The following is a 25,310-nucleotide window of genomic DNA, read 5'->3' on the forward strand; positions in this document are numbered from 1 at the left end:
CAAATGGAACTAGGCCAGCTTTGGAGGGATATGAGCCGAACACAGATAGATGGGACCAGTTTAGTTTAGGAACACAGTCAGCATGTTCTAAAGATTGGGCTGAAAAGTCTGTTTCTATGCTGTATGACCTTACGACTTCAGAAATTGTAATTTCTTTTTATAGATGTTGTCGGATCTGCTGTGCAATTTTCCAAGTTATTTCATGTATACACTCTGAAAATGAAAAATATGACCTACCTCTGAACGAGTCATTTGTTCTTCAGCCTCTGGACCCATCTTAACAGAGTCTTCTTTTTGACCTGTAACAGATTTTTTTTTTAAATGTAGAGAAATAGCTCAATGAAAATCTATTTCAGTTATGCTAGTACAAAATTTATACAAATTATGCGCGTGGGGGAATTTCTACAGTAAGACACCCTAATTTCCCCCAAACTTTTACTCCTCCAGATAAAACTTTGCTTTGGCACATATCCTGTTAAGTCTTTATTAATTCCCAAAATAAGCATACGTGTTTGAATTTTTATATTTGAAACGTCAAATTTATACAATTAATTGTCAACTGGTTCAGAGGTAAATCAAACACCCTGCAAGAAGGTTTAGGATTTCCTCAGCATTTTCTTCTTTCTTCTGAAGGGAATATTTGGTGCCTGAAGTACCACTACCCTTGAGTAGCACAGTCACATGGCTATTTTTCTTATGTGAGACTATGTCATGTCTTGCTATCACAATTTTAGTCTAACTCAATGTCCACATAAACGCCATTTCTAATTTATATGTCACAGAACATATGCAAACTCTGCCTTGATGGAAGCTAAATTTAGCTGATTCCAATTAAATCATTTAGTTACAGGCCTATAATACAAATTTAAATTGTAAAAAAGAAACAAATTAACTCCATGGAAAGAAATGATGTTTACATTAAACAAAATTCTAAATTTGCTATCACAATCTGTTGATTCAGTTAAATGAAGTAGGCGGAAAAAGTAACATGCTGAATTGGTACATGCAAATGTACATCGCTAGAGACTCTACATCCATCATCCATTTGACACTGTAAGCAGCATGAAAATCACTAAAATAATCAAAAATAATTGGAAATTTTCACAAAATGTTGCTATAATTTAGATGAATCTGGCTCCAATATTATTATCGAGTACCATGACTGATAACGGAGTGAATAGTATAACTGCAAATGAATGAATTATCAACATTCTCCAGAATGTACTATCTTTTATTGCCTACACTTTATATTTTAATTCATAAATCAACAAGTATGAGTTTAGTGCAGTAATAGATCTGAAAAATGTCTACTTAATGTCAAATAAAATGTGGGCCACTGGATACAAGCATTCTGAATATCTGGTTTTAACCAAGGTGAAGCCATTTTCGGAAACAGAAGAACAAATTATAAATCCACAGCTATAGCTGAAAACTGTGCAATCTGAATATATTCTGAAATTATCCTAATGTTTTGCAAAGTAGGAATTCTAGTTTAGTTTTATTCATTGATAGACCTACATAATATCCTTTGCTATTTATGCACTTAGAAACCCAGGACCCTCTGCATCTCAGAGCTATGCAATTTCTTACTGTTTAGATCATATACTGTTTAGACTCACCATTTTCCAGATCTTTGTCAACTCAGTTACCTATGTTTCTTTGTAGCTTCCTTATAAGTCGATTCTATTATAACGCGTGTTTCTTCAAATTAGTTTTTACGAATTTGAAGAATTTATAGAATGTCAAAGAGCCTTATCTATATTGGCTATAACGCGATTCTGGCCGCATTAGTTTAAATAGAGCAGTTATTGCATGATTTTCTTATAATGCAAGATCGCACGAGAACAGAACTATTGCATTATATCTGAATTGACTGCATCTTTTTCATGACTTACTTTCTTAGCTCTCTCTGTGTCAGCAGAAAATTTGGCAACCATGCGTTTTGCCCCTTCAAACTTGTTATTTAAGTGACTGTTAAAGTCCCAGCACCGACTCTGTGATGCATAACTTATTTCACCTTTCCAAGTACTAACTGACTCATTTATGTCTACTTTCTGTTCCTGTCAGCCAGCCAACTTTCTATCATGTTCTAGATCAGAGTGGTGCAGGAAAGGAACAGCAGTTCAGGCAGCATCCGAGGAGCAGGTAAATTGACGTTTCAGGCAAAAGTCCTGATGAAGGACTTTTGCATGAAATGTCGATTATCCTGCTCCTTGGATGCTGACTGAACTGCTGTGCTTTTCCAGCACCACTCTAATCTAGAATCTGGTTTCCAGTATGTGCAGTCCTTGTTTTTACCTAACTTTCTATCATGCCAGTATGTTATCCCTTACAAGACAAACTTATTTTCCTCAACAACGTTGTAAGCGACTTTCTGAAATGTAACAACAGTACATTCAACAGTTTCCTTTTATCGACAGGGATATTTCTTTAGAGAACGCCAATAAACATGATGCCCCTTTCACAAAGTGATGTTACCACTGCTTGATTATCTTAAAGCTTTCTAAATGCCAGGCTATAACATCTTTAATCAAAGCTTCCCTATAACAGATGTTAAACGAAGTGATCTGTCGGTAATTTGCTCATCACTAACAGGAGTGCACAGTGGAAAGTGTTTCTTCAGTGAAATAAGCCTTTGATCAGTCTGCATCGCATCTTGAAATCAGTTCATATAGTTCCTTCTATGTTGAAGAACAAGAGCAGAAACAACACCACACCACACCAAAAGAACCACCAGTAGCAGTGTAAATAGCAATAACTGTCTTCTCAGCTGCATCCATCTCCAGAAGTTAAATGGAATCGACATCACAATCCAGCTGAAGGAGGTGAAACCAGCAATATGGTGCAAAACTGGCAGTTCTTTCTATATATCTGAGCAGCAGTGTTTTAGAAGGCTCAGGCTCTCATTGCAGATTGCTAATAACATCTGCAGTCTCCTGGAACAAAACCATCTTCTCAGTGGGCATGTAACACGTGCTGAAATCCTTTGCTGTGTAATTGTGTAAGCAAACAATATGAATGGAAAAAAATCCGAATATTGTAACATTCCAGGAACAGTGTGTCCCAATAGTTGCTACATTTAATCCTGCCTAGCAATAAAGGCAGGATTTGTCGTCAGGTTTGCAACTGGTCACGCTAAACAGTTTAAAGAGTCACTGAAGAACAGTTCAATGGTTAGAGGCCAATGAGTTATAATTGGAGAGAGGGTGAGAAAGGAAGAATGAGAGCGAGAGCTCAAATGAATAAGTTACATGCAGGAAGATGTCCCAAGTTCTGCATGATAGCTTTGTGTAGTTACGACTTACGAAAGGGCTAAGATCAAGTCGCTAAGAATTGGAACTGGGTCTCAGAAATATTGGGTGGGCATGGTGGTTGAAGAAGCCTGCGAGACATTTATACTTCCATCCAGCAAATCAGTTTACAAAGCACACAAGTAGTACTTATTTGGTCCAGATATAGAGTTTGGAGAACTGCAGCTGTGCCAGTTTAATGAAGCTAGCTGTTTTGTACAAGCTAAAGTTATGCCTGTGAGCAGGTGCTGGAGTACAATTTCTACAATTTAGAGAAGCGTAGTTCCTATTGGGAGTTCTGAAAGACCAGGCCACAAGCAGTCTTTGAGGCAGTGTATGACACAGCATCTTTTGAGAGAATTCCAAAGATAAGTTTTAGAAGAATTAGAATCCCTTGTAAAGATCTGATACTCATGGTGTTTTCAAAACATGCATCAGGAGAGGCTTCTGAGAAACCTGTGGGATCAGTCCAGATCTTATTTACTATTTGATTTGCTCTGTAGGGTTCTCAATCTCATATTTACTGCAGATTAATTCTGGACATTATTCAGAGTCATACAGCATGAAAACAGACCCTTCGGTCAAATCAGTCCATGCTGAACATAATCCCAAACTAAACTAGTCCCACCTGCCTGCTTCTGGCCCATATCCCTTCAGACCTTTCCTATTCATGTACTTATCCAAATATCTTTTAATTGCTGTAATTATAACCATATCCACCATTTCCTCAGGAAGTTCATTCCACACAAGAAACATCTACTGTGTAAAACATTTACTTCAATTTCTTTTTAAGTTGTAGATATATTGTAGATTGAAGTTCTAACTTTATATGGTAAAATTTATTGTTTGTTCAATACCTTGAAATCTTGTGGCATTATCCTCGTAGTAAGTATATGGAATTTCACACTTCGCATTTTTAAAACGTTAGTGGTTTCTAGCCAGATAACAAATATCTGGTCTGAGCTGCAGACGTACAGTTCTCAGTGGCTACCAAGGTTCTTGTCAGTGGAAGGCTTCCACTCCCTCCCCAAAAATATTTGACATACAGCATGTGTGATTTTGTCCACTGTTGAATTTGAAGGTTTGTAATGACTTGTGTGGAGGGCACAGAATGGCACAAATTGATGCAGGAAGGCTAGTGCTGGGAGATAAGGAAATAGCTGACGAACTTAATAAATACTTTATATCAGTCTTCACAGTGGAAGACATGAGTAATATTCCACCAATTAAGGAGAATCAAGGGGCAGAGTTGAGTATGGTAGCCATTACAAAAGAGAAAGTACTAGAAAAGCTAAAAGGTCTAAAAATTGATAAATCTCCTGGCCCCGATGGGCTGCGTCCTCGAGTTCTGAGGGAGGTGGCTGAAGAAATAGCGGAGACGTTGGTCGTAATCTTTCAAAAATCACTGGAGTCAGAGAAAGTCCCAGATGATTGGAAAATTGCTGTTGTAACCCACTTGTTCAAGAAAGGATCAAGACAAAAGATGGAAAATTATAGGCCGATTAGCCTAACCTCGGTTGCAGGTAAAATTCTAGAATCCATCATTAAGGATGAGATTTCAAAATTCTTGGAAGTACATGGTCGTATTAAAACAAGTCAGCATGGATTTAGTAAGGGGAGGCCGTGCCTGACAAATCTGTTAGAATTCTTTGAAGAGGTAACAAATAGGTTAGACCAGGGAAACCCTTTGGACATTACCTACCTAGATTTCCAAAAGGCCTTTGATAAGGTGCCTCACGGGAGGCTGCTGAATAAGATGAGGGCCCATGGTGTTCGAGATGAGCTACTGGCATGGATTGAGGATTGGCTGTCTGACGGAAGGCAGGGAGTTGGGATAAAAAAGGTTCTGTTTCAGAATGGCAGCCAGTGACAATTGGTGTCCCGCAGGGTTCAGTGTTGGGCCACAGCTGTTCACTTTATATATTAGTGATCTGGATGAAGAGACTGTGGGCATTCAGCGAAGTTCGCCGATGATACGAAGTTAGGCAGACAGGCATATAGTTCTGAGAGGGTTGGGAGGCTGCAGAAAGATTTAGACAGTTTAGGAGAGTGGTCCAAGAAATGGCTGATGAAATTCAGCGTGAGCAAATGCGAGGTCTTGCATTTCAGAAAAAAAGAATACAGACATGGACTATTTTCTAAACATTGAGAAAATTCCTAAAGCCAAAGTACAAAGGGATCTGGGAGTGCTAGTCCAGAATTCTCTACAGGTTGACTTGCAGTTTGAGTCCATAGTTAAGAACGCAAATGTAATGTTGTCATTTATCTCAAGAGTTTGGTATGTAAAAGTAGCAATATGCTACTGAGACTTCATAAAACTCTGGTTAGGCCCATTTAGAACGCGGTATCCAATTTTGGGCCCCACACCTCAGGAAGGACATACTGACACTGCAGTGTGCCCAGCGAAGATTCACATGGATGATCCCTCGAATGGTAGGCCTAATAATGATGAACGGCTGAGGATCCTAGGATTGTATTCATTCGAGTTTAGAAGATTGAAGGGTGATCTAATAGAAACTTACAAGATAATGCATGGCTTAGAAAGGGTGGATGCTGGAAATTTGTTTCCATCAAGTGGGGATACTAGGGCTCATGCACACAGTCTTAGAATTAGAGGGGGTCAATTTAAAACAGAAATTAGGAGACATTTCTTCAGCCAGAGAGTGGCGAACCTGTGGAACTCATTGCCTTGGAGCACATTGGAGGCTGGGATGTTAAATGTCTTCAAGGCAGAGATTGATAAATTCTTAATCACGCAAGGAATTAAGGGATATGGGGAGTGTGTGGTAAGTGGCAATGAAATGCCCACCAGCCATGATTGAATGGCGTCGTGGTCCCGATGGGCCAAATGGCCTTACTCCCACTCCTATGTCTTATGGTCTAATTTGGAAAACCACTCTGAGAAATGGGTGCAGGAGAATAATAAACTTAGATGAGCATGATTGTCAGCTGCTCAAATAGAGATGTGAGCTAGAAAGACAGGGACCATTCCAGTTGGAACTAAATCTACAAAATTTTGATCATGCTGTGTGCGCCAATGCTGTGTCTTTAAGGAGGTGTGTTTTATTCTGGTTTCTTTTCAGGAGAGACGGGGGGCAGGTGCAGAGCAGTCTGTAAGAAAGTAAACTGCCTGTGAGACATTGGGTTTTTTTAAAAAAAAGTTGGAACAATTGAAGCAGCCTGAATGGGTGTGGTCAAGCTCCCACAAAACCAGGGATTTTAGGTTCAGCTTTTAGTTGCTGTTGGGATCTTGAAGAAGTGAAAAGTATTCTTTCTCTCTTAAAGTTACAGCCAAAAGCTGGGAGTTCTCTGTCTGCTATGTGAGTTACATGTGAGACATTCTGTTTTCAGAATTAGCCTTTTTTCCAAGGTTGTGTTTATGGGATGTTACTATATTGGAACAGTTAACTAGTAACAGTTACTATATCTATTATTCTGTTAAGTTTTCCAACAGAGTTTAGTCAGTTATTCCAATTCTTTCTTTCTTTCATTGTATTTTAAATGCAGTGGATGACTAAAGTGTATTTTGCTTTAAATTTGGTAGTTTGACCTATCAACTTGCACCTGGAATATAATGCCTTGCATTTACCTTTAAAATAAGAAAAAGTCAGAGTCTAGAGAGTATCTTCTGAATATTTTGAGGCGGTTTGGTCTGGTCCATAACATGTGTAACTGTATTAAACTATTACAACATTTATTTTACAAGTATATTTGCAAAGAGTCAATTTTAATAATATGGGTGAATTAAAATTTTGCACCATCTACCTATGCAACTAGCGTATCCTTAAATATGCTGTAGACACACATCTAAGATAAAAGCCATCTAGAATTATCAAATCTGTTTATACACAAGACAAGGTTGGATTCCGTTTCATGGCTGCTACTGCAATGTTCCAGCAATCTGATTGGGATAACAGATTTGGAAAAATAAGAAAATGTAATATTGAAGTGCTCAGTATGCAAACCAGCCAACTAGCAGATGCCAGGCTGAGGTTGTATAAATATACAGTAAACTTTATAGTAGGTCCAAGCTATACTTCCATGTTATTGCCATAAGCACCAATCCACAGCATTCTGTATTAAGCCATTCACTCATCCCAACTTCAACAGTGTCCAAGCAATCCTATTTGACTCAGAACTGAAATTAAAATCCAATACCAAATTACTCTCAAAATCAAAATGTCCATTTCAGCTTCTCTGGTCAATCAGATGCCTAGTGTGACCACTTCAACTTCTACAGAATCTTCTGAAACCTATTCTTTAGTAAAGGCTGCCTACTACCACAAACCCCCTCCGCACTGTTCCATTTTTGTAATTTCCTACTGGCCCCTTTTCCCAAGAGATGGATTTCAAAATTACTACTGTCAAACAATGAGCCATTAAATAGTTTTTGAAAATTCAAACAAACAAACAGTCTTATACATAAAAACAAACTCCTCCAACTGTCAGTTATTACAGCCACCACATCCTTCCCGATCACCATCAGTTGTAGTCAAATACACGCTTCACTCTGCTCACAACTTTGCACAGACTATTTCCGGGTTTTTGCACTGCTAATTAAGATAATTAGAGGTCCATCTTAAGTGTGCAGCCATGTAAAGTGAGAACTGGGAAAGCAGCACCAGAGGCAAAATCTAGCTGTGGTGATGGGGTCCTGCCTACCAGTTGGAAAGCTGCTGTGAAAAAAAAGATGCATCTTTTCCACCAGAACCATGATGTAATTACAAAGTAAGCAGGCTCATACCTCAACAGCACCAGGTCTCACATCAGACTATAAATCCAAAAAGGAGAATTCCTGCCCTCAAGATCAGCCAGCCAATCACAGGTTGGCAGCTCTTCATAACTAGCAGTGTCATAGGAGTGGTGACCTCTTGACAACAGTACCATGAGTGCTTTCACCAGTGATTGTTGCTGGATTGTCATTGCTGAAGGGGATGATTGGAAGCAATGGCGGCAGAAGGGAGTCACTAGATTAACGTCCTCTGATGCTGAGCCCTTTGTGAACCCACAGTCAGGTCAGGTCACTAGAAATCCCAAGATGGCTACGCAGCTTTCTGGAGCCACCAGAAATGCGGATCTGTGTAAGTTTTGTTTAATTACTGAGTCACCCAGAACTAACTGGTTTTAAGTTGCTCATTAACAACACATTTACTGTGGCAGACTGTTCCTGCTACTCACTAAAAGTGAGATAGGTTTTCCAGCCGCTGAGGGTCAGATCAGCAGATTCCCACTTGATTCTCTGGATTCACATGCCAGCAGCCTCACTTTCAGAAGGCTCCACTAAATTCTGCTTGTTGTCTCTTCAATCAACAAACTGAAGAATCTATCCTAAGACATGCAAAGTTTAAGCAGAATGCTGGTAGTATGGTGGTAATTTCACAGGGCTAGCACTAGATTGACGTTCTGGAGAACACGACATTCAAATTCCACAATGGCAAGTGGGGAAATTTGAATTCAATAAAAGTACAGAACTAAAAAGCTAGTCTAATGGTGACCATACAACCATTGTTAACTGCTGTAAATATCCATCTGGTTCACTAAGGTACTTGAGAGGATGAAATCTGCTCCCATTACCTAGCCTGTCCTACATGTACCACACCATTATATATGAAAAAAAATGACTACTTAGTCCACACTGGAGCGTGTAGTTTACATCGGCTTCATTGAACTTTTCATGTTATTCTCTTAACGTTTCCTTATAAATTAATCTAGTCGGTTAGGCAATAAATGTGGAAAGAACTAGGAAGATAATGTTTCAGGCTGATTAGTTTTTATTGGAACTTCTTTCTGACTCATCAAGCTGAAACATTAAACTTTTTTTCAGCAAAGATGCTACTTTACCCAAGAACTCAGTCTTTTTACATTAGTTCCTCAGCATCTAAAGTATTTTACTTTTGTTCACCTATTTTTTCCCACACCTTTAAATTAAGAAGGAAGAAATAGTGTGATCATATGAAGACTACAGTACAAAATTAACTTCTACTGAACTGAATCAAGTGTCACTATCTATTCACCAATAATAGAAATGTAGACTTTCCCAGGGTGTGAAACTTATTCTCGGTTAGTAGAAACTAGTAACCCTGAGAATTGATACATTACAGAACTCGGGTAAAGTAGGCGAAGAAACTAATAAATGATATTTATTGTAACAGAAATTGAGTGCATGGGCAATGAATTAAATAAAGAACATCAAATGCTGTAGATCTGAAACAAACAAAACCAGAAATTGCTGAAGAAGCTTAGCAGGTCTGGTAGCTGGTGGAGAAAACAGAGTTAACAATTTGAGTCAAGCGACCGGTCTTCAGAATTAGTTTGCTCTCCACAGATCCTGTCAGACCTGCTGAGCTTCTTCAGCAATTTCTGATTTTTGTTCTTACTAAAGGAAGTGGCCCTGAAAGTATCAGTTACATTGGTGACCATCTTCCAAAATTCTGGCGCAGTTCCTACAGATTGAAAGGTGGCAAATGTAACCCCACTATTTAAAAAAAAGGGACAGAGATAAGGAACAGAAAATTACAAATCAGTTAGGTCCACATCAGTAGTAGGGAAAATGTTACAGACTATTATAGAAGATGTGATAAAATAATACTTGGAAAGCATTATCAGGATTAAACAAAGTCAACATGGGTTTATGAAAAGGAAATCATGCTTAACCAATCTACTGGAGTTTTGAGGATGCAATTACTACAATAGATAAGGGAGATCCAGTGGATGTGGTGTGTTTGGATTTCAGAATGCTTTTAATAAGGCTTCACATAGAGGCTAATGGGAAAAATTAAATCACACAGGATTGGGGATAATATTCTGGCATGAATTGAGAATTAGTTAACATACCAGAAACAGAGTGTGAACGGGTGTCTTTTTCCAGGCTGCATGTGGTGATTATAGGGATCAGTGCTTGGGGCCCAGCTGTTCACACACATACAAATGACTTGGATGAAGGAATCAAATGTAATATTTCCAACTTTTCTGATGACACCAAACAATGGGATTGGAGGTCTGGGGGGATGCAAGGGACCTTCAAGGAGGTCTAGATAAGTGGCACAGTGGTTAACACTACTGCCTCACAGTACCAGAGACCGGGGTTCAATTCCCGCCTCAGGCAACTGTCTGTGTGGAGTTTGCACATTCTCCCAGTGTCTGCATGGGTTTCCTCCCACAGTCCAAAAATGTGCAGCTTAGGTGAATTGGCCATGCTAAATTGCCCGTAGTGTTAGGTGAAGGGAAAAATGTAGGGAGTGGGTATGGGTGGGTTGCTCTTCGGAAGGTCGGTGTGGACTTGTTGGGCTGAAGGGCCTGTTTCCAAACTGTAAGTAATCTAAACAAAAATTAAGTTGAGTGATTGATCAAATGCACTGCAGATGCAGTATCATGTGGATAAAAGTTACATGTAAAACAGAAGACAAAAGTATTACTTAAATGGTGATATATTGGGAAATGTGAATGTACAAAGGAATCTGAGTATCCTTGTACACCAGTCACTGAAAGTTAACATGCAGGTAAGTTAACCAAATGCTACAAGGTAGGTTAGCTTTCATTGCAAGAGACTGGAGTTCAGAAATAAGAATGTTATCCAATTGGTGAGACTGCACCTGGAGAATTGTGTGCAGTTTTGGGGGAGGATATCTATGAGAGGATATACTTGGCTTCCAGGAGGTACAGAAATTCACAAAGCTGATATAGTGACAGTTTGATTGTTGTATTATGAGAATTGGTCTCAACTGGATCTAGAACTTAGAAGAATGATTGAAATGAATTTTAAAAATATCTAGCAGTGTCTGACAGACTAGATGCAGGTAAGATATTTCCCTTGGTTGGAGCGTCAGTCTCAGGATATGAAGTAGGTCATTTAATTTTAATCTGTGGATTTGTCTATCCAGAAAGTAGAGGGGATTAGGTCACTGAGCATATACAAAAATGTGTTTTCCCCAAATATTAAAAGATTCAAATGGAATCGTGAGAAAGCGAGAATGTGTTAAAAGACAGGATCAGCCCTGATCAGAACGAAGGGCTCAAAAGGGCCTAGTTCCTATGTGTTCAGTCGAGAAGTACTTCACTGAAGAAGTTAAAAATCACACAACACCAGGTTATAGTCCAACAGGTTTAATTGGAAGCACACTAGCTTTCGGAGCGACGCTCCTTCATCAGGTGATTGCCACCGAATCATGTTCACTGAAGAAATTATTGTTCATTTACATAATAATGTCAATCATAAGCAAAAGAACCAAGGGCAGCACAGCCAAGTACAGTATGAGTTTGATCAATTTTACCCAGGCCTCAGTACAAAAGTCCGGGGAAAAAATCCAAAATTTTTACCCGATTGACTCACCGCGGACAGGAAGTATTGCGGAGTACGTTTCAGCGCAGTTTGACACAATTCTCCAATCACCTCGTTTAGTTTTGTAAAAAAAAATCAAGAGGAGAAGCTGTTGGGTTTGAACGGAAGGCCCCGAGGAGCAGTAAAAAGGGGACAATTAATTAATTAATACTTCAAAAAGAACAGCTCACGGCGGGGTCATCGGCCTGGGAGTGACACAGTAACAGACAGAGAAAAAAAACAAGCAACCGTTGGTAATTTTCCGGGAATACCCGTGGGACTGACTCATCACCGGAATCAGACATTATTAATCACACCGCACCATCATTCACCACCCCCCACCCCTAAAACAAAATAATAACTCCTCACACAAACACCTTGGTAAACCTACCTTGAGCAGCCATTTGAGTTGCGTATAAAGCTCCTCGGACGCCCCCCTTTCTTTTGAAAGAATATTATTTTGTTTGTTATCTCGCGATGATGTTGAGAAAGCCCCCTCCCTCGCGCTCGCGCTGGTTGACGTGTCAGCGGCTCTCCTGCCTTTTCAGTTTCGACGGTTATTTCCGCACAGGCGTGGTCATCAATTTCCTGCGTGAGGGAGATTTGTACACCCTCATCAATACCATCTAACTTCTCACACAACCTGCCACTCGCGAATGTGAGCGTTTGTTTTTGACAGAGTGCGTCAAGAGGAACGGATTTAGGAATATCTAGCCGGGGGGTTCAGCTTCTATGCTGTGTTTTCCATGACACTGAGAAGGGCTCAATGCAAACTACCTTGCTCTTTTTTTTTGAAAAACAAGGTTGTGGGTGTCGATTAAGGTGTGAAAGGCAGGGAATGAGTCGTCTCCACTAACAGCAAGGTAAACTAGAGAAGGCTGTAGGTTGGGGGTTGCTGATGTAGGGTGTAAGACAAATGGAGAACAGCCATCATTTTCTCAAATTATGGAATTCAGTGCTGAGACCTGAGTCTGTAAAGTGCCCCAAGTAAAGTTGTTGTTCCTCAAGCTTGCATTGTCATTCATTGGAACATTAACTCATAGAACATAAAACGTAACAGCACAGTACAGGCCCTTCGGCCCTCGACATTGTGAAAACAGTCTGATGCCCATCTAACCTACACCATTCCATCATTATCCATATGTATGTCCAATGCCCATTTAAATACCCTTAACGTCAACAAGTCTACTACTGTTTCAGGCAGGCCATTCCACGCCCATGCTGTTTTGAGTGAAGAAACTACTCCTAATATCTGACACCCCTCAACTTAAAACTATGTCCCCTCATGTTAACCTTCACCATCCAAGGAAAACGTTTCTCACTTTCCACCCTATCTAACCCTCTGATTATCTATACGTCTCGATTAAATCACCTCTCAACTTTCTTATCTCCAACGAAAACAGCCTCAGTTCCCTCAGCCTTTCTTCATAAGACCTTTCTTCCATATCAGGCAACGTCCTAGTAAATTTCTTCTGAACCCTTTCCAAAGCTTCCACATCCTTCCTATAATGTGGTGACCAGAACTGCATGCAATACTCCTTACCAGTGTCTTGTCCAGCTGAAGCATGACCTCGTGGCTCCGAAACTCAATCACCCTACCAATAAACGCCAGCATACCATATGCCTTCTTGACAATCCTATCAACCTGGGTGGCAACTTTCAGGAATTTATGCACCAGGACACTGAAATCGCTCTGTTCATCTACCCACCAAGAATTTTACCATTAGCCCAGTATTCTGCATTCCTGTTACTTCTTCCGAAGTGAACTACCTCACACTTTTCCACATTAAACTCCATTTGCCACTTTTCAGTCCAGCTCTGCATCTTATCTATGTCCCTCTGTAACCTACAACATCCTTTGGCACTATCCATAACTCTGCCTACCTTATCGTCATCTGCAAATTTACTAACCCATCCTTCTATGCCCACATCTAGTTCATTTATAAAAATGACAAACAGCAGTGGTCCCAAAGCAGAACCTCGCAGTACACCACTGGTAACTGAGCTCCAGGATCAACCACCACCCTCTGTCTTCTTTCAGCTAGCCAATTTCTGATCCAAACTGCTACATCATCTTCAATCCCGAAACTCCTTTGTGTAATTGCCTACTTTATGGTACCTTATCAAACGCCTTATTGAAGTCCATACATACTACGTCAACCGCTTTACCTTCACCCACCTGTTTTGTCACCTTCTCGAGTAATTCAATAAGGTTTGTGAGGCACGGCCTACCTTCACAAAACTGTGTTGACTATCCCTAATCAAATGATTCCTTTCCAGATTATTACAAAACCTATCTCTTACAACCTTTTCAAACATCTTACGCACAACTGAAGTAAGGCTCGCTGGCTTATAATTTCAAAGGTTGCTCCGACTCCCCTTCTTAAACAAGGGAACAACATTTGCTTCCAGCCTTCTGGCACTACTCTAGTCAACAATGATGACATAAAGATCGAAGCCAAAGGCTCTGCAATCTACTTCCTGGCTTCCAAGAGAATCCCTGGATAAATCCCATCTGACCCAGGGGTCTTATCTATTTTCAGACTTCCAAGATTGCTAAAAACTCCTCTTTGTCAACCTCAATCCCATCTAATCTTGTAACCTGTATCTTCATATTCTCACTAATATTGCCCTTTTCCAATGTAAATACTGACAAAAAGTATTCATTAAGCACTTCCCCATTGTCCTCAGATTCCAGATAAAACTTTCCACTACTATCTTTGATTGGCCCTAATCTTACTCTAATCATTATTTTATTCCTGATACATCTATGGAAGGCCTTAGGGTTTTCCTTGATCCTTTCAGCCAACAACTTCTCATGAGCCCTCCTGGCTCTTCTTAGCCCTCTCTTTAGATCTTTTCTGGCTAACTTCTAACTCTCAAGTCTCCTAACTGAGCCTTCACACTTCATCCTCACATAAGCATTCTTCTTCCCCTTGTCAAGAGCTTCAACCTCTTCAGTAAACCATGGCTCCACCTTTCAAGTGTATCCATCCCCTCCAGTTTTCTTCCTTATCCTTTGCATCTAAATCTAGCCTAATTGTATCATAATTGCCTCTTCCCCAGTGATGCCTCTTTCCCTGCGGTATATACCTATCCCTGCCCATTGCTGTTGTAAACGTAACTGAATTATGGTCACTATCGCCAAAGTGCTCACCTACCTCCAAACCAATACCTGGCTAGGTTCCTTTTCCAGTACCAAATCCAATATGGCAACTCTCCTTGTTGGCTTGTCGACATACTATGTCAGAAAACCCTCCTGCACACATTGAACAAAAACTGACCCATCCAAACTACTTGAACTATAATATTCCCAGTCAATATTGGGGAAGATAACAACCACCCTGTTACTCTAGCTCCTATCGAGAATCATCATTGCTATCCTTTTCTCTACATCTCTGGAACAATTCGGAGGTCTACAGAAAACTCCCAACAGGGTAACCTCCTTTTCTGTTTCTAACCTCGGCCCAACTACCTCAGTGGATGAGTCCTCAAACATTCAGCTGTTGTAATACTATCCTTGATTAACAATGCCACACCTCCCCCAACCCTTTTACCATCACCTCTGTTCTCACTGAAACATCTAAATCCCGGAATCTGCAACAACCATTCATGTCCCTCCTCTAGCCATGTTTCTGAAATGGCCACAGCATCGAAATCCCAGGTACCAACCCATGCTGCAAGTTCACCCACCTTATTCCAGATGCCCCTGGCATTGAAGTACACACATTTCAAACCAACATCCTGATTGCAGGTACCCTCTCGCAACCTTGTAAACCTAACCCTAACACTGTGCTTTCTACCTTGACAGATGCTGCCAGACTTGCTGAGTTTCTCCAGCATTCTCTTTGTTTCAGATTTACAGCACTCTCAGTATTTTGCTTTTATTAAACAAAATCTGTTTGCTTGTAGTAATTTGAGTTGTTTGAAATATTATAATATTGAGTGTCTGAAGATCCAAAAATGTCTGTATGTTTCTCAGTATTTTTGTGAACCAAAGGTATTCAGGTATATAGATCACAGGGGAGTCATAATCTCATTGGTGGAACAGAATCACTGAACTGCAGAATTATTACAGTGCAAGAGGAAGCCATTCGATCCATTATGATTTTACTTGCTCCCAAGCATTTGGTTTAGTGCCAATCTCTTACCTTTTCCTTTACATATAAACGTTGTTCCTATTTAAATAATGATCTAATGTACTCTTGAACACTTCAATTGAACCTGCCTCCACCATAGTTCCATGCAGTGTGTTGCAAGCCTTAACTATACTCTGAAAAAATTTTCTCTTATCTCACTTTTGATTCTTCTGCAAATCAATTTAAAACTGTGCCCTCTGGTTTGAAAAATGTGGCACTGGAAAAGCACAGCAGGTCAGGCAGCATCTGAGAAGCAGGAGAATCGATGTTTTGGGATAAGCCCTTCATCAGGAATGTGGTGGGGAAGGAGGCCAGGGACTGAGAAATAAATAGGAGGGTGGGTGGGTTGGCGGAAGGTAGTTGAGAAGGTGAAAGGTAGATGGAGATGGGGGATGATGATGTTAGGTCAGAGGGGAGGGCAGAGTGGACAGGTGGGAAGGAAGATGGACAGGTAGGACAGGTCAAGAGGGTGGTGACAGGTTGGATCTGGGATGAGGTGGGAGGGGGGATGAGGAAACTGGTGAAATTGACATTGATGCTGTGTGTTTGGAGGATCCCAAGGTGGAAGATGAGGTGTTCATATTCAGGCATTAGTTGGCTAGGATTTGGCAGCAGAGGAAGACCAGGACTTGGATGTCCTTGCCGGAGGGGATATTGAAGTGGTCAGCCACGGGGCGGTGGGGTTGCTTGGTGCGTGTGTTCCAGGGATGTTCTCTGAAACATTCTGCAAGTTGATGTCCTGTCTTCCCAATGTAGAGGAGACCACATCGAGAGCAACGGACACAGTAGATGAGGTGTTGGGATGTGCAGGAAAATCTCTGTAGGATGTGGAAGGAATCTTTAGGGCCTTGGATGGTGGGGCGGGGGAGGTGTGGGCACAGATTTTACACCTCTTGCGGTGGCAAGGGAAAGTGCCAGGAGTGGAGGGTGGGTTGGTGTGGAGCGGGGACATAACGAGGGAATCGCAGAGGGATTGGTTTCTGCAGAGCACAGATAAGGGTAGTGAGGGCAATATATCTCTGGTGTTGGGGTCTGATTGTAGTTGGCGGAAATGGCGGAGGATGATGCATTGTATCCGGGTGTTGGTGGGGTGGAAGGTGAGGACTGGAGGGGTCTATCCTAGTTGCAGTTGGAGGGGTGGGATTCAAGGGCGGAGGTGTGGGAAGTGGTGGAGATGTGCTGGAGGGCATTGTTGACCACATGGGAGGGGAATCTGCAGCCCTTGAAAATAGTAGGCCATCCGGGATGTTCTGGAGTGGAATTGCTCCTCCTGGGAGCAGACCTAGCGGAGGTGGGGGAATTGGGAGTAAGGGATAGCTTTTTAAACAAGGGGATGGTAGGACGTGTAGTCCAGGTGGTTGAGGGAGTCAGTGGTTTTGAAGTAAATGTCCGTGTTGAGGTGGTCACCAAAGATGGAGACTGACAGCTCCAGGAAGGGGAGGGAGGTATCCAAGATCCAAGATGGTCCAGGTGATCAGGGCGGAAGGTTTACATGAATTTGTTTAACTGTTCAATTTCCTTGAGGGAGCATGAGGAGGCACTGATACAGTCATCAATGTAGCAGAGGAAAAGGTGGGGAATGGTGCCTGTGTAACAATGGAAGATGGACGGTTCCACATATCCGTCAAAGGGACAGGCATAGCTGGGGCCCATGTGGATGCTCATGGCTACCCCTTTAGTAGGAAGTCGGAGGATTCAAAGGAGAAGTTGTTGAGGGTGAGGACCAGTTCAGCCAATTGAATGATTGTGGGGGGGTGAATAGGTACTGGTTGGGTCAGCGGGAAAGGAAGAACCAGATGGCTTGGAGGCCTTTGCCATGGTGGATGTACTTGTACAGGGACTGGATATCCATGGTGAAGATGAGGCATTGGGGGCCGGGGAAGCAAAAGTTATGGAGGAGGTGGAGGGCGTGGGTGGTGTCTCAAAAGTATGTGGGTAGTTCCTGGACCAAGGGGGTCAGGACAGTGTCAAGATATGAGGTGATAAGTTAGTTAGGGCTCTAATAGTGTATTTGAACCCTATCTACCGGTTAACCACAAGACCAAACTGCCCAATGTAGTGAATTAAGAAGTTAATTTTCATTTTTAATTTAAACATTTAGTTCATTATTATGACTTCTAAAGGGGGTACAGGAGCAAAGGCACTTGGGTATATAGATGCATAATTAATTGAATGTGACAGGACTGGTTGAGAGAGCAGTAAATGAAGCACATGATATCTGAGATTTATTAATGGAGCCACAGAATTGAAAAATGACATTATGCTAAACTTGTATAAAACCCTGGTTCATCCTCAACTGAGGCAGGATTTGGAATACGTTAGAGAAAGTGAAAAAAAGTTTCATGGGTAAGGAAATTAAGTTGTGTGTGTATAGTGAACTTTGGACTGTCTACCTTGGAGCAAAGAAGGTGGAGAGGAGATTGTATATAGAGAGATAAAAAAATCTTGGACCAGTTTCCAGGGATGGAGAATCAGAAGCAGAGGTGACAGATTTAAGGTCATAGACTCGTAGAGGTGTACAACCCAGAAACAGACCCTTTGGTTCAACTTGTCCATGCTGACCACATATCAAAGTTAATCTAGTCTCATTTGCCAACATTTGGCCCATATCCCTTACACTGACACCCTCACCCGCCTGGCTGAACTGGTCCTCACCCTTAACAACTTCTCCTTCCAATCCTCCCATGGAACAGTCCATCATCCGCAGCTGCACCAGCACTACCTGTTCCTCCACTACACCGATGACTGTAACAGTGCTCCCTTGTGCTCCCACGAGGAAGTTCATCAACTTCACTAACACCTTTCATCCCAACCTCAAATTCACCTGGACCACCTTAGACACCTCACTCCCCTTCCTGGACCTCTCCATCTCCATCTCCATCTCTGGTGATCGACTAACCATGGACACCTACTACAAGCCCACTGACTCCCACAGCTACCTAGACTACACCTCCTCCTATCCTACCTCCTGTGAAAACGCCATCCCTTATTACCAATTCCTCCAGCTCTGCCACATTTGTTCCCAGGATAACTAATTCCACCATAGAAAATCCCAGCTGGCCTCCTTAAAAGGTCTCAGTTTCCCCTCCACACGGTCGACGATGTCATCCAGTGCATCTCCTCCACTTCCCACACCTCCGCCCTCGAACCCCACCCCTCCCAACGCAACAAGGACAGACCTTCTCTCCTGGTCTTCACCTTCCACCCCACAAACCTCTGGATATATTGCATCATCCTCACCACCTACAAGCGGACCCCACCACCAGAGATATATTTCCCTCTGCACCCCTATCAGCATTCCAGAGGGACCATTCCCTCCGCGACTCCCTCATCAGGTCCACACCTCCCACCAGCCCACACCCCACTCCCAGCACCTTCCCCTGCCACTGTAGAAAGTGCAAAACCTGCGCCCACATCTCCCCCCTCACCTCTGCCCAAGAACCCCAAGGATCCTTCCACATCCAACAGAAATTTACCTGTACTTCCACCAATGTTATCTACTGTATCCGTTGCACCCGATGTGGTCTCCTCTACATCAGGGAGACAGGATGCAAACTCCAGATTGTTTCAGGGAATATCTCTGGGACACCCGCACCAACCAACCCCACCGCCCTGTGGCTGAACACATAACCACCCACCCCCCACTCCACCATGGACATGCAAGTCCGAGGCCTACTCCATCGCCAAACCCCAACGACCAGTTCCTGGGGGAAGAATGTGTCATATTCCGCCTTGGGAACCTGCAACCACACGGGATCAATGTGGATTTCACCAGTTTCCTCATTTCCCCTCCCCGCACATTATCCCAGTCCCAAGCCTCCAACTCAGCACCGCCCTCTTGACCTGTCCATCACCTATCCCATCTATCCCTTCACCCTCCTTAATACCTTCTCCCCCACCATCTACCTATCACATTCTCAGCTACCTACCCCCCTCCCTCCCATTTATCTCTCAGCCCCTTGGCCCATAAGCCACATTCCTGATGAAGGGCTTATTCCCGAAAGGCGATTCTCCTGTTCCTTGGATGCTGCCTGGCCTGCTGTGCTTTTCCAGCACCACATTCTTGACTCTGATCTCCAGCATCTGCAATCCTTACTTTCTCCATACCCCACTAAACCTTTCATGTTCATATTCCCATCCAGCTGTCTTTTAAGTGTTGTAATTTTACATCCAACATGACTTCCCTGGCAGTTCATTCCATACATGCAACACCCTCTGTGTCAAAAAGTTGCCCCTTACATCCGTTTTTAAATCTCTCCACTCTTACCTAAAACCTATGCTCTCTAGTTTTGGACTCCCCAACCCTGGGGAAAGGACCTTGACTATTTACCCTATCCATGCCCATGATGATTTTATTAACATCTATATGGTCACCCCTCAGCCTCTGATGCTCCAGAGAAAATAGACCCAGTCTATTCAGCCTCTCCCAATAGCTCAAATCCTCCAACTCTGGCGACATATTTGTAAATCTTTTCTGAACCCTTTCAGGTTTCACAAAGTCCTTCCTATAGAAGGGAGACCAGAATTATTTGGTAAAAGAAGCAGTGTGGTGTAAGGAAAATTATTTCATGCAGGGTGGTAAGGATTTGGAATGCATCCCCTGAAAATGTAGTGGAGGTAGGTTCAATGGACGGTTTGAGGTATAAGAAGAGGCTGGATAGTCTGGAACTTTGTCACTGGAGTGTAGGAGGTTGAAGGGTGACCTTATAAAGGTTCACAGGAAGCATAGATGAGGTGAAAAGCAAAGGGTTTTTTTTGTCTAAAGTAGGGGAAGACATACATTAGAGACAAAGCGCATTAAAACGTAAATCAACTGAGTGCTCCCACAATTTCGTTCTGTTCAATTCAGACTTCTGACATGATTTGGTGGTTTGACTTCCCTTGGATACATGGCAGTAGATTAAATAAATAGATTGGTGAACAGGAATTTAATACAGAGCAACAAGAAGGAAATTGCAGTGTGTGACAAGCACAGCCACCCCCATTCAGAAAGGAGGAACTGATTCAGACAAAAGACTCATGCAAATGAAACTTTAACCATACAGGACGGAAAGTAAAACCCATGATCCTGTTATAAGTTTAAAAATCACACAATACCAGGTTATAGTCCAACAGGTTTAATTGGAAGCACTAGCTTTCGGAGCACCGCTCCTTCATCAGGTGGTTGTGGAGGACACAATTGTCAGACACAGAATTTATAGCAAATATTTACGGTGTGATGTAACAAAATATACATTGAATAATACCTTAAATGATTGTTGAGGCTTTCATCTGTTAGAATACTATGATAGTTTCACTTCTTTCACGTGTAAATCACAAACCTTTTTTTTTAAAAAGTTGCATTCTCAGGTTAACTGTAACTATTGGTGTTAGCTAGACAATATGTTGAAGGTGTTAGCCCCCTGTGTTCTCTGTCTTTGCCTTAATGTTTAGACTGATTGTAAACTAAAAAGTGAGATAACAGAGTCTTACATAAATTCATGCAGTTTTTGAGCAAAGTATAATGTAACTCTGAGTGTCCAAATTAACCCCACAAACGTATATGTATATGTATATGTGTGCATGTGGGTCTTTGTGTGTATGTGTGTGTGTATGTCTGTCTGGGTTGGGGGGGTTGTGAATGAGAGAGAGAGTGTGTATATGTGTGTTTGTATGTGAGTGTAGAGTATCTTAAGTCTGTGAGGGGATGCATGTGTGAGTATGGGAGTGTGTGTGTGTCTGGGGTGGGGGTTTGTGAGTGTCTGTGAGAGAGAGTGTATATATGTGTGTGCATGAGTGTAGAGTGGTCTAAGTCTCTGAGAAGATGCATGTGTGGGAGTGTGTGTCCCCGTAAGGGTGTGTGTGAGTGTCTGTGTGCATGTCTGTGTACATGTGTCCGTGTGTATGTGTGTGTATGTAGGAGTGTCTGTGTGTGTGTATAGTGCAATGATGGTCACCTGTAATGTGACATGAACCCAAGGTCTCAGTTGAGGCCTTCCCTTTTGGTACGGAACTTAGCTATCAGCCTTTGATCGGTCACTTTTCACTGCTGCCTGTCTCAAAGTCTGCCTTGGCGGATGATCACCCAAAGGTCCGAGATCGAATGTCCTGGACCGCTGGTGTTCCCCAACTGGGAGGAAACACCCCTATCTGTTGATTGTTGTGCGGTGCCCATTCATCCGTTGTCGTAGCCTTTGCTCGGTTTCCCCAATGTATCAGGGCTCAGGGCATCCTTGCCTGCAACGTATAAGATAGACAATGTTGGCTGAGTCACATGAGTACATGTCCCCACATGTAATGGTGGTATCCATGTCCATACTCTGACACGTCTGGCAGTGCCTACCATGAGGGTTGTATGGAATTGTCCTGAAAGCCGGGCAGCTTGCTACGAACAATGATCTGTTTGAGGTTTGGTGGTTGTTTAAAGACGAGCAGTGGAGGTGTGGGGAAGATTTTGGCGAGGTGCTCATCCTCATTGACAATGTGTTGCAGGTCACGAAGAACATGGCATAGTTTTTCAGCTCCTGGGAAGTACTGAACATTGAAGGGTACCCTGTCAGTTGCAGCACATGTCTGTCTCCTGAGGAGGTCATTACAGTTCCTTGCTGTGGCACGTCGGAACTGGCGGTCGATGAGTTGAGCATCGTACCTCGTTCTTATGAGGGCATCCCTGAGTACTTCCAGGTACCAGAACGGGGTACACTTCAGCGGTCCAGGACATTCGACCTTGGACCTTCGGGTGGCTATCCTCCAAGGCGGACTTCGGGACAGGCAGCAGTGAAAGGTGGCCGAGCAGAGGCTGATAGCTAAGTTCTATACCCATAGGGAAGGCCTCAACCGGGACCTTGGGTTCATGTCACACGACAGGTGACCACTATTGCACTATACACACACACAGACACTCCGACATACACACACAGGCACTCATATACACACACATACACACGTACACAGACACTCACACACTCCAACAGACACACACACTCCCACACTCACACATGCATCCCCTCACAGACTTAAGACACTCTACACTCACATACACACACACATATACACTCTCGCTCTCTCCCTCACAACCCCCCAACCCAGACAGACAGACTCATACACACAAAGACCCACATGCACACATAGATATATATGTTTGTGGGGTGAATTTGGACTTGCAGAGTTACATTGTACTTTGCTCAAAAACTGCATGAATTCATGTAAGACTCTGTTATCTCACTTTTTAGTTTACAATCAGTCTAAACATTATGGCAAAGCCAGAGAACACAGGGAGCAAACACCTTCAACATATTGTCTAGCTAACTTCAATTGTTTCAGTTAACCTGAGAATGCAACTTTAAAAAAACACGTTTTGTGTTTTACACATGAAAGAAGTGAAACTATCATAGTATTCTAACAGATGAAAGCCTCAACAAACATTTAAGGTATTATTCAATGTATAATTTCAGTTACATCACACTGTAAATTTTTTGCTATAAATTCTGTGCCTTACAATTATGTCCTCCACAACCACCTGATGAAGGAGTGTCGCTCCGAAAGCTAGTGTGCTTCCAATTAAACCTGTTGGACTATAACCTGGTGTTGTGTGATTTTTAACTTTGTGCCCACCAGTATAACACTGGCATTGATCCTGTTACAGTGATTTTAATTTGGTACAATTCCTTAACATGATTTTATTCAGAACCACATGGTTAATCCATTTCTGATTTGTTTTTTTTCTAACATTTCAGATGAAAAGACTTCAACTCTTAAAAAACATTTTCTAGATCAGTGGTGCTGGAAGAGCACAGCAATTCAGGCTGCATCCGAGGACAGGCAAAATCGACGTTTCGGGCAAAAGCCCTTCATCAGGAATAAAAACCTCTTAAAAAACATTGGCAACTCCACTGGGGATGGGAGGAGCAATGTCAGTTCCCCATATCCCACCTCATCCAGGAAGTGAAACAGGTCAAGAGAAGTACATCTATTCAAATGATATATTCATGAAATAGAAGCCATCTCAGATACTTCTGTTTCAACAAACTTGTTAACAAATTGTTCACAGAATCGTTAGAATGATTGCTCGGAGGAGAATGTGAGCAAATTTTGATTTCAACTGGATTTATTGATCGGAATTAAGCGCACATGTCAATTTCTTAGGAATAATATTTATGCAATTAAAAGGTGATAACAAAATGAAGTTCGTCAAATAATGACACCTTGTATCATTCTCAAAGCTGCGTTATAGTCCAACACAACAACCAGATGGAGCTAACCCTAAGCACCTACGCAGCTATAATCCTCTGGCCTTGCCTTTCATATATTTTGCATTCAATATAATTTCTTAATGAGACGTTATCAGTGTCAAAGGTGATATGTACACATTTTGCTGTTTGTGCCAGGGAAATGCTTTGCACCTATTCGATGAATCACCTCTGTTTCTGACAGAAAATTTGTTAATTGATAGTTTGACTTCCACATGTATTAATGTAATAACAATGTGCAACTTACAGTGGTGGAGTGTTAAACCTTAAGTGCATTATTAACATGTAACAGAATGTGGTACCAAGGAACATTTGAAAACTTTTAATAATCAGTTTTGCAATCGAGATTGTGGTGCTGGCAAAGTACAGCATGTCAGGCAGCATCCAAGGAGCAGGAAAATCGACGTTCCGGGCATAAGCCCATCTCCTGCTCCTTGCATGCTGCCTGGCCTGCTGTGCTTTTCCAGCACCACATTCTTGACTCTGATCTCCAGCATCTGCAGTCCTCACTTTCACCATACCTCTCTAAATCCTTCATATTCATATTCCCATCCAGCTGCCTTTTAAATGTTATAATTTTACATCCAACACAACGTCCCCTGACAGTTCATTCCATACATGCAACACCCTCTGTGTGAAAAAGTGGCCCCTTACATCCATTTTTAAATCTTTTCACTCTTACCTAAAACCTATGCTCTCTAGTTTTGGACTCCCCAACCCTGGGGAAAGGACCTTGACTATTTACCCTATCCATGCCCATGATGATTTTATTAACATATATATGGTCACCCCTCAGCCTCTGATGCTCCAGAGAAAATAGACTTAGTCTATTCAGCCTCTCCCAATAGCTCAAATCCTCCAACTCTGGCAACATACTTGTAAATCTTTTCTGAACCCTTTCAGGTTTCACAAAGTCCTTCCTATAGAAGGGAGACCAGAATTATTTGGTAAAAGAAGCAGTGTGGTGCAAGGAAAATTATTTCATGCAGGGTGGTAAGGATTTGGAATGCATCCCCTGAAAATGTGGTGGAGGTAGGTTCAATGGACGGTTTGAGGTATAAGAAGAGGCTGGATAGTCTGGAACTTTGTCACTGGAGTGTAGGAGGTTGAAGGGTGACCTTATAAAGGTTCACAGGAAGCATAGATGAGGTGAAAAGCAAAGGGTTTTTTTTGTCTAAAGTAGGGGAAGACATACATTAGAGACAAAGCGCATTAAAACGTAAATCAACTGAGTGCTCCCACAATTTCGTTCCGTTTAATTCAGACTTCTGACATGATTTGGTGGTTTGACTTCCCTTGGATACATGGCAGTAGATTAAATAAATAGATTGGTGAA

General features: G+C 42.0%; 1 protein-coding gene and 1 long non-coding RNA gene across 5 annotated transcripts in view; one reads left to right on the forward strand and one right to left on the reverse strand.

The window, feature by feature from the left end:
• Positions 1 to 12,098, reverse strand: part of LOC122555254 (E3 ubiquitin-protein ligase DZIP3-like) — a 114,733-nt gene extending 102,635 nt beyond the window's left edge. For 3 of the 4 annotated variants that reach the window (XM_043701056.1, XM_043701058.1, XM_043701054.1), the window contains exons 1-2: positions 11,999 to 12,098; positions 238 to 299 (exon numbers count right to left, since the gene is read on the reverse strand). In XM_043701056.1, coding sequence (XP_043556991.1) covers positions 238 to 299; positions 11,999 to 12,011 — 75 coding nt within the window. In that variant the 5' untranslated portion in view covers positions 12,012 to 12,098. Of the gene's footprint in view, positions 1 to 237; positions 300 to 11,619; positions 11,891 to 11,998 lie in introns of those variants that run through there. The other variant, XM_043701055.1, reaches the window with a different exon arrangement.
• Positions 12,099 to 12,180: 82 nt separating this feature from the next.
• LOC122555255 overlaps positions 12,181 to 25,310 on the forward strand; it is a 16,043-nt gene continuing 2,913 nt past the window's right edge. The window contains exons 1-2 of the long non-coding RNA XR_006313218.1: positions 12,181 to 12,265; positions 23,462 to 23,678. This is a non-coding gene — a long non-coding RNA (uncharacterized LOC122555255). The remainder of the gene's footprint in view (positions 12,266 to 23,461; positions 23,679 to 25,310) is intronic.

This window comes from Chiloscyllium plagiosum, chromosome 12, assembly GCF_004010195.1.
Source record: "Chiloscyllium plagiosum isolate BGI_BamShark_2017 chromosome 12, ASM401019v2, whole genome shotgun sequence".
Taxonomy (NCBI): Eukaryota; Metazoa; Chordata; class Chondrichthyes; order Orectolobiformes; family Hemiscylliidae; genus Chiloscyllium; species Chiloscyllium plagiosum.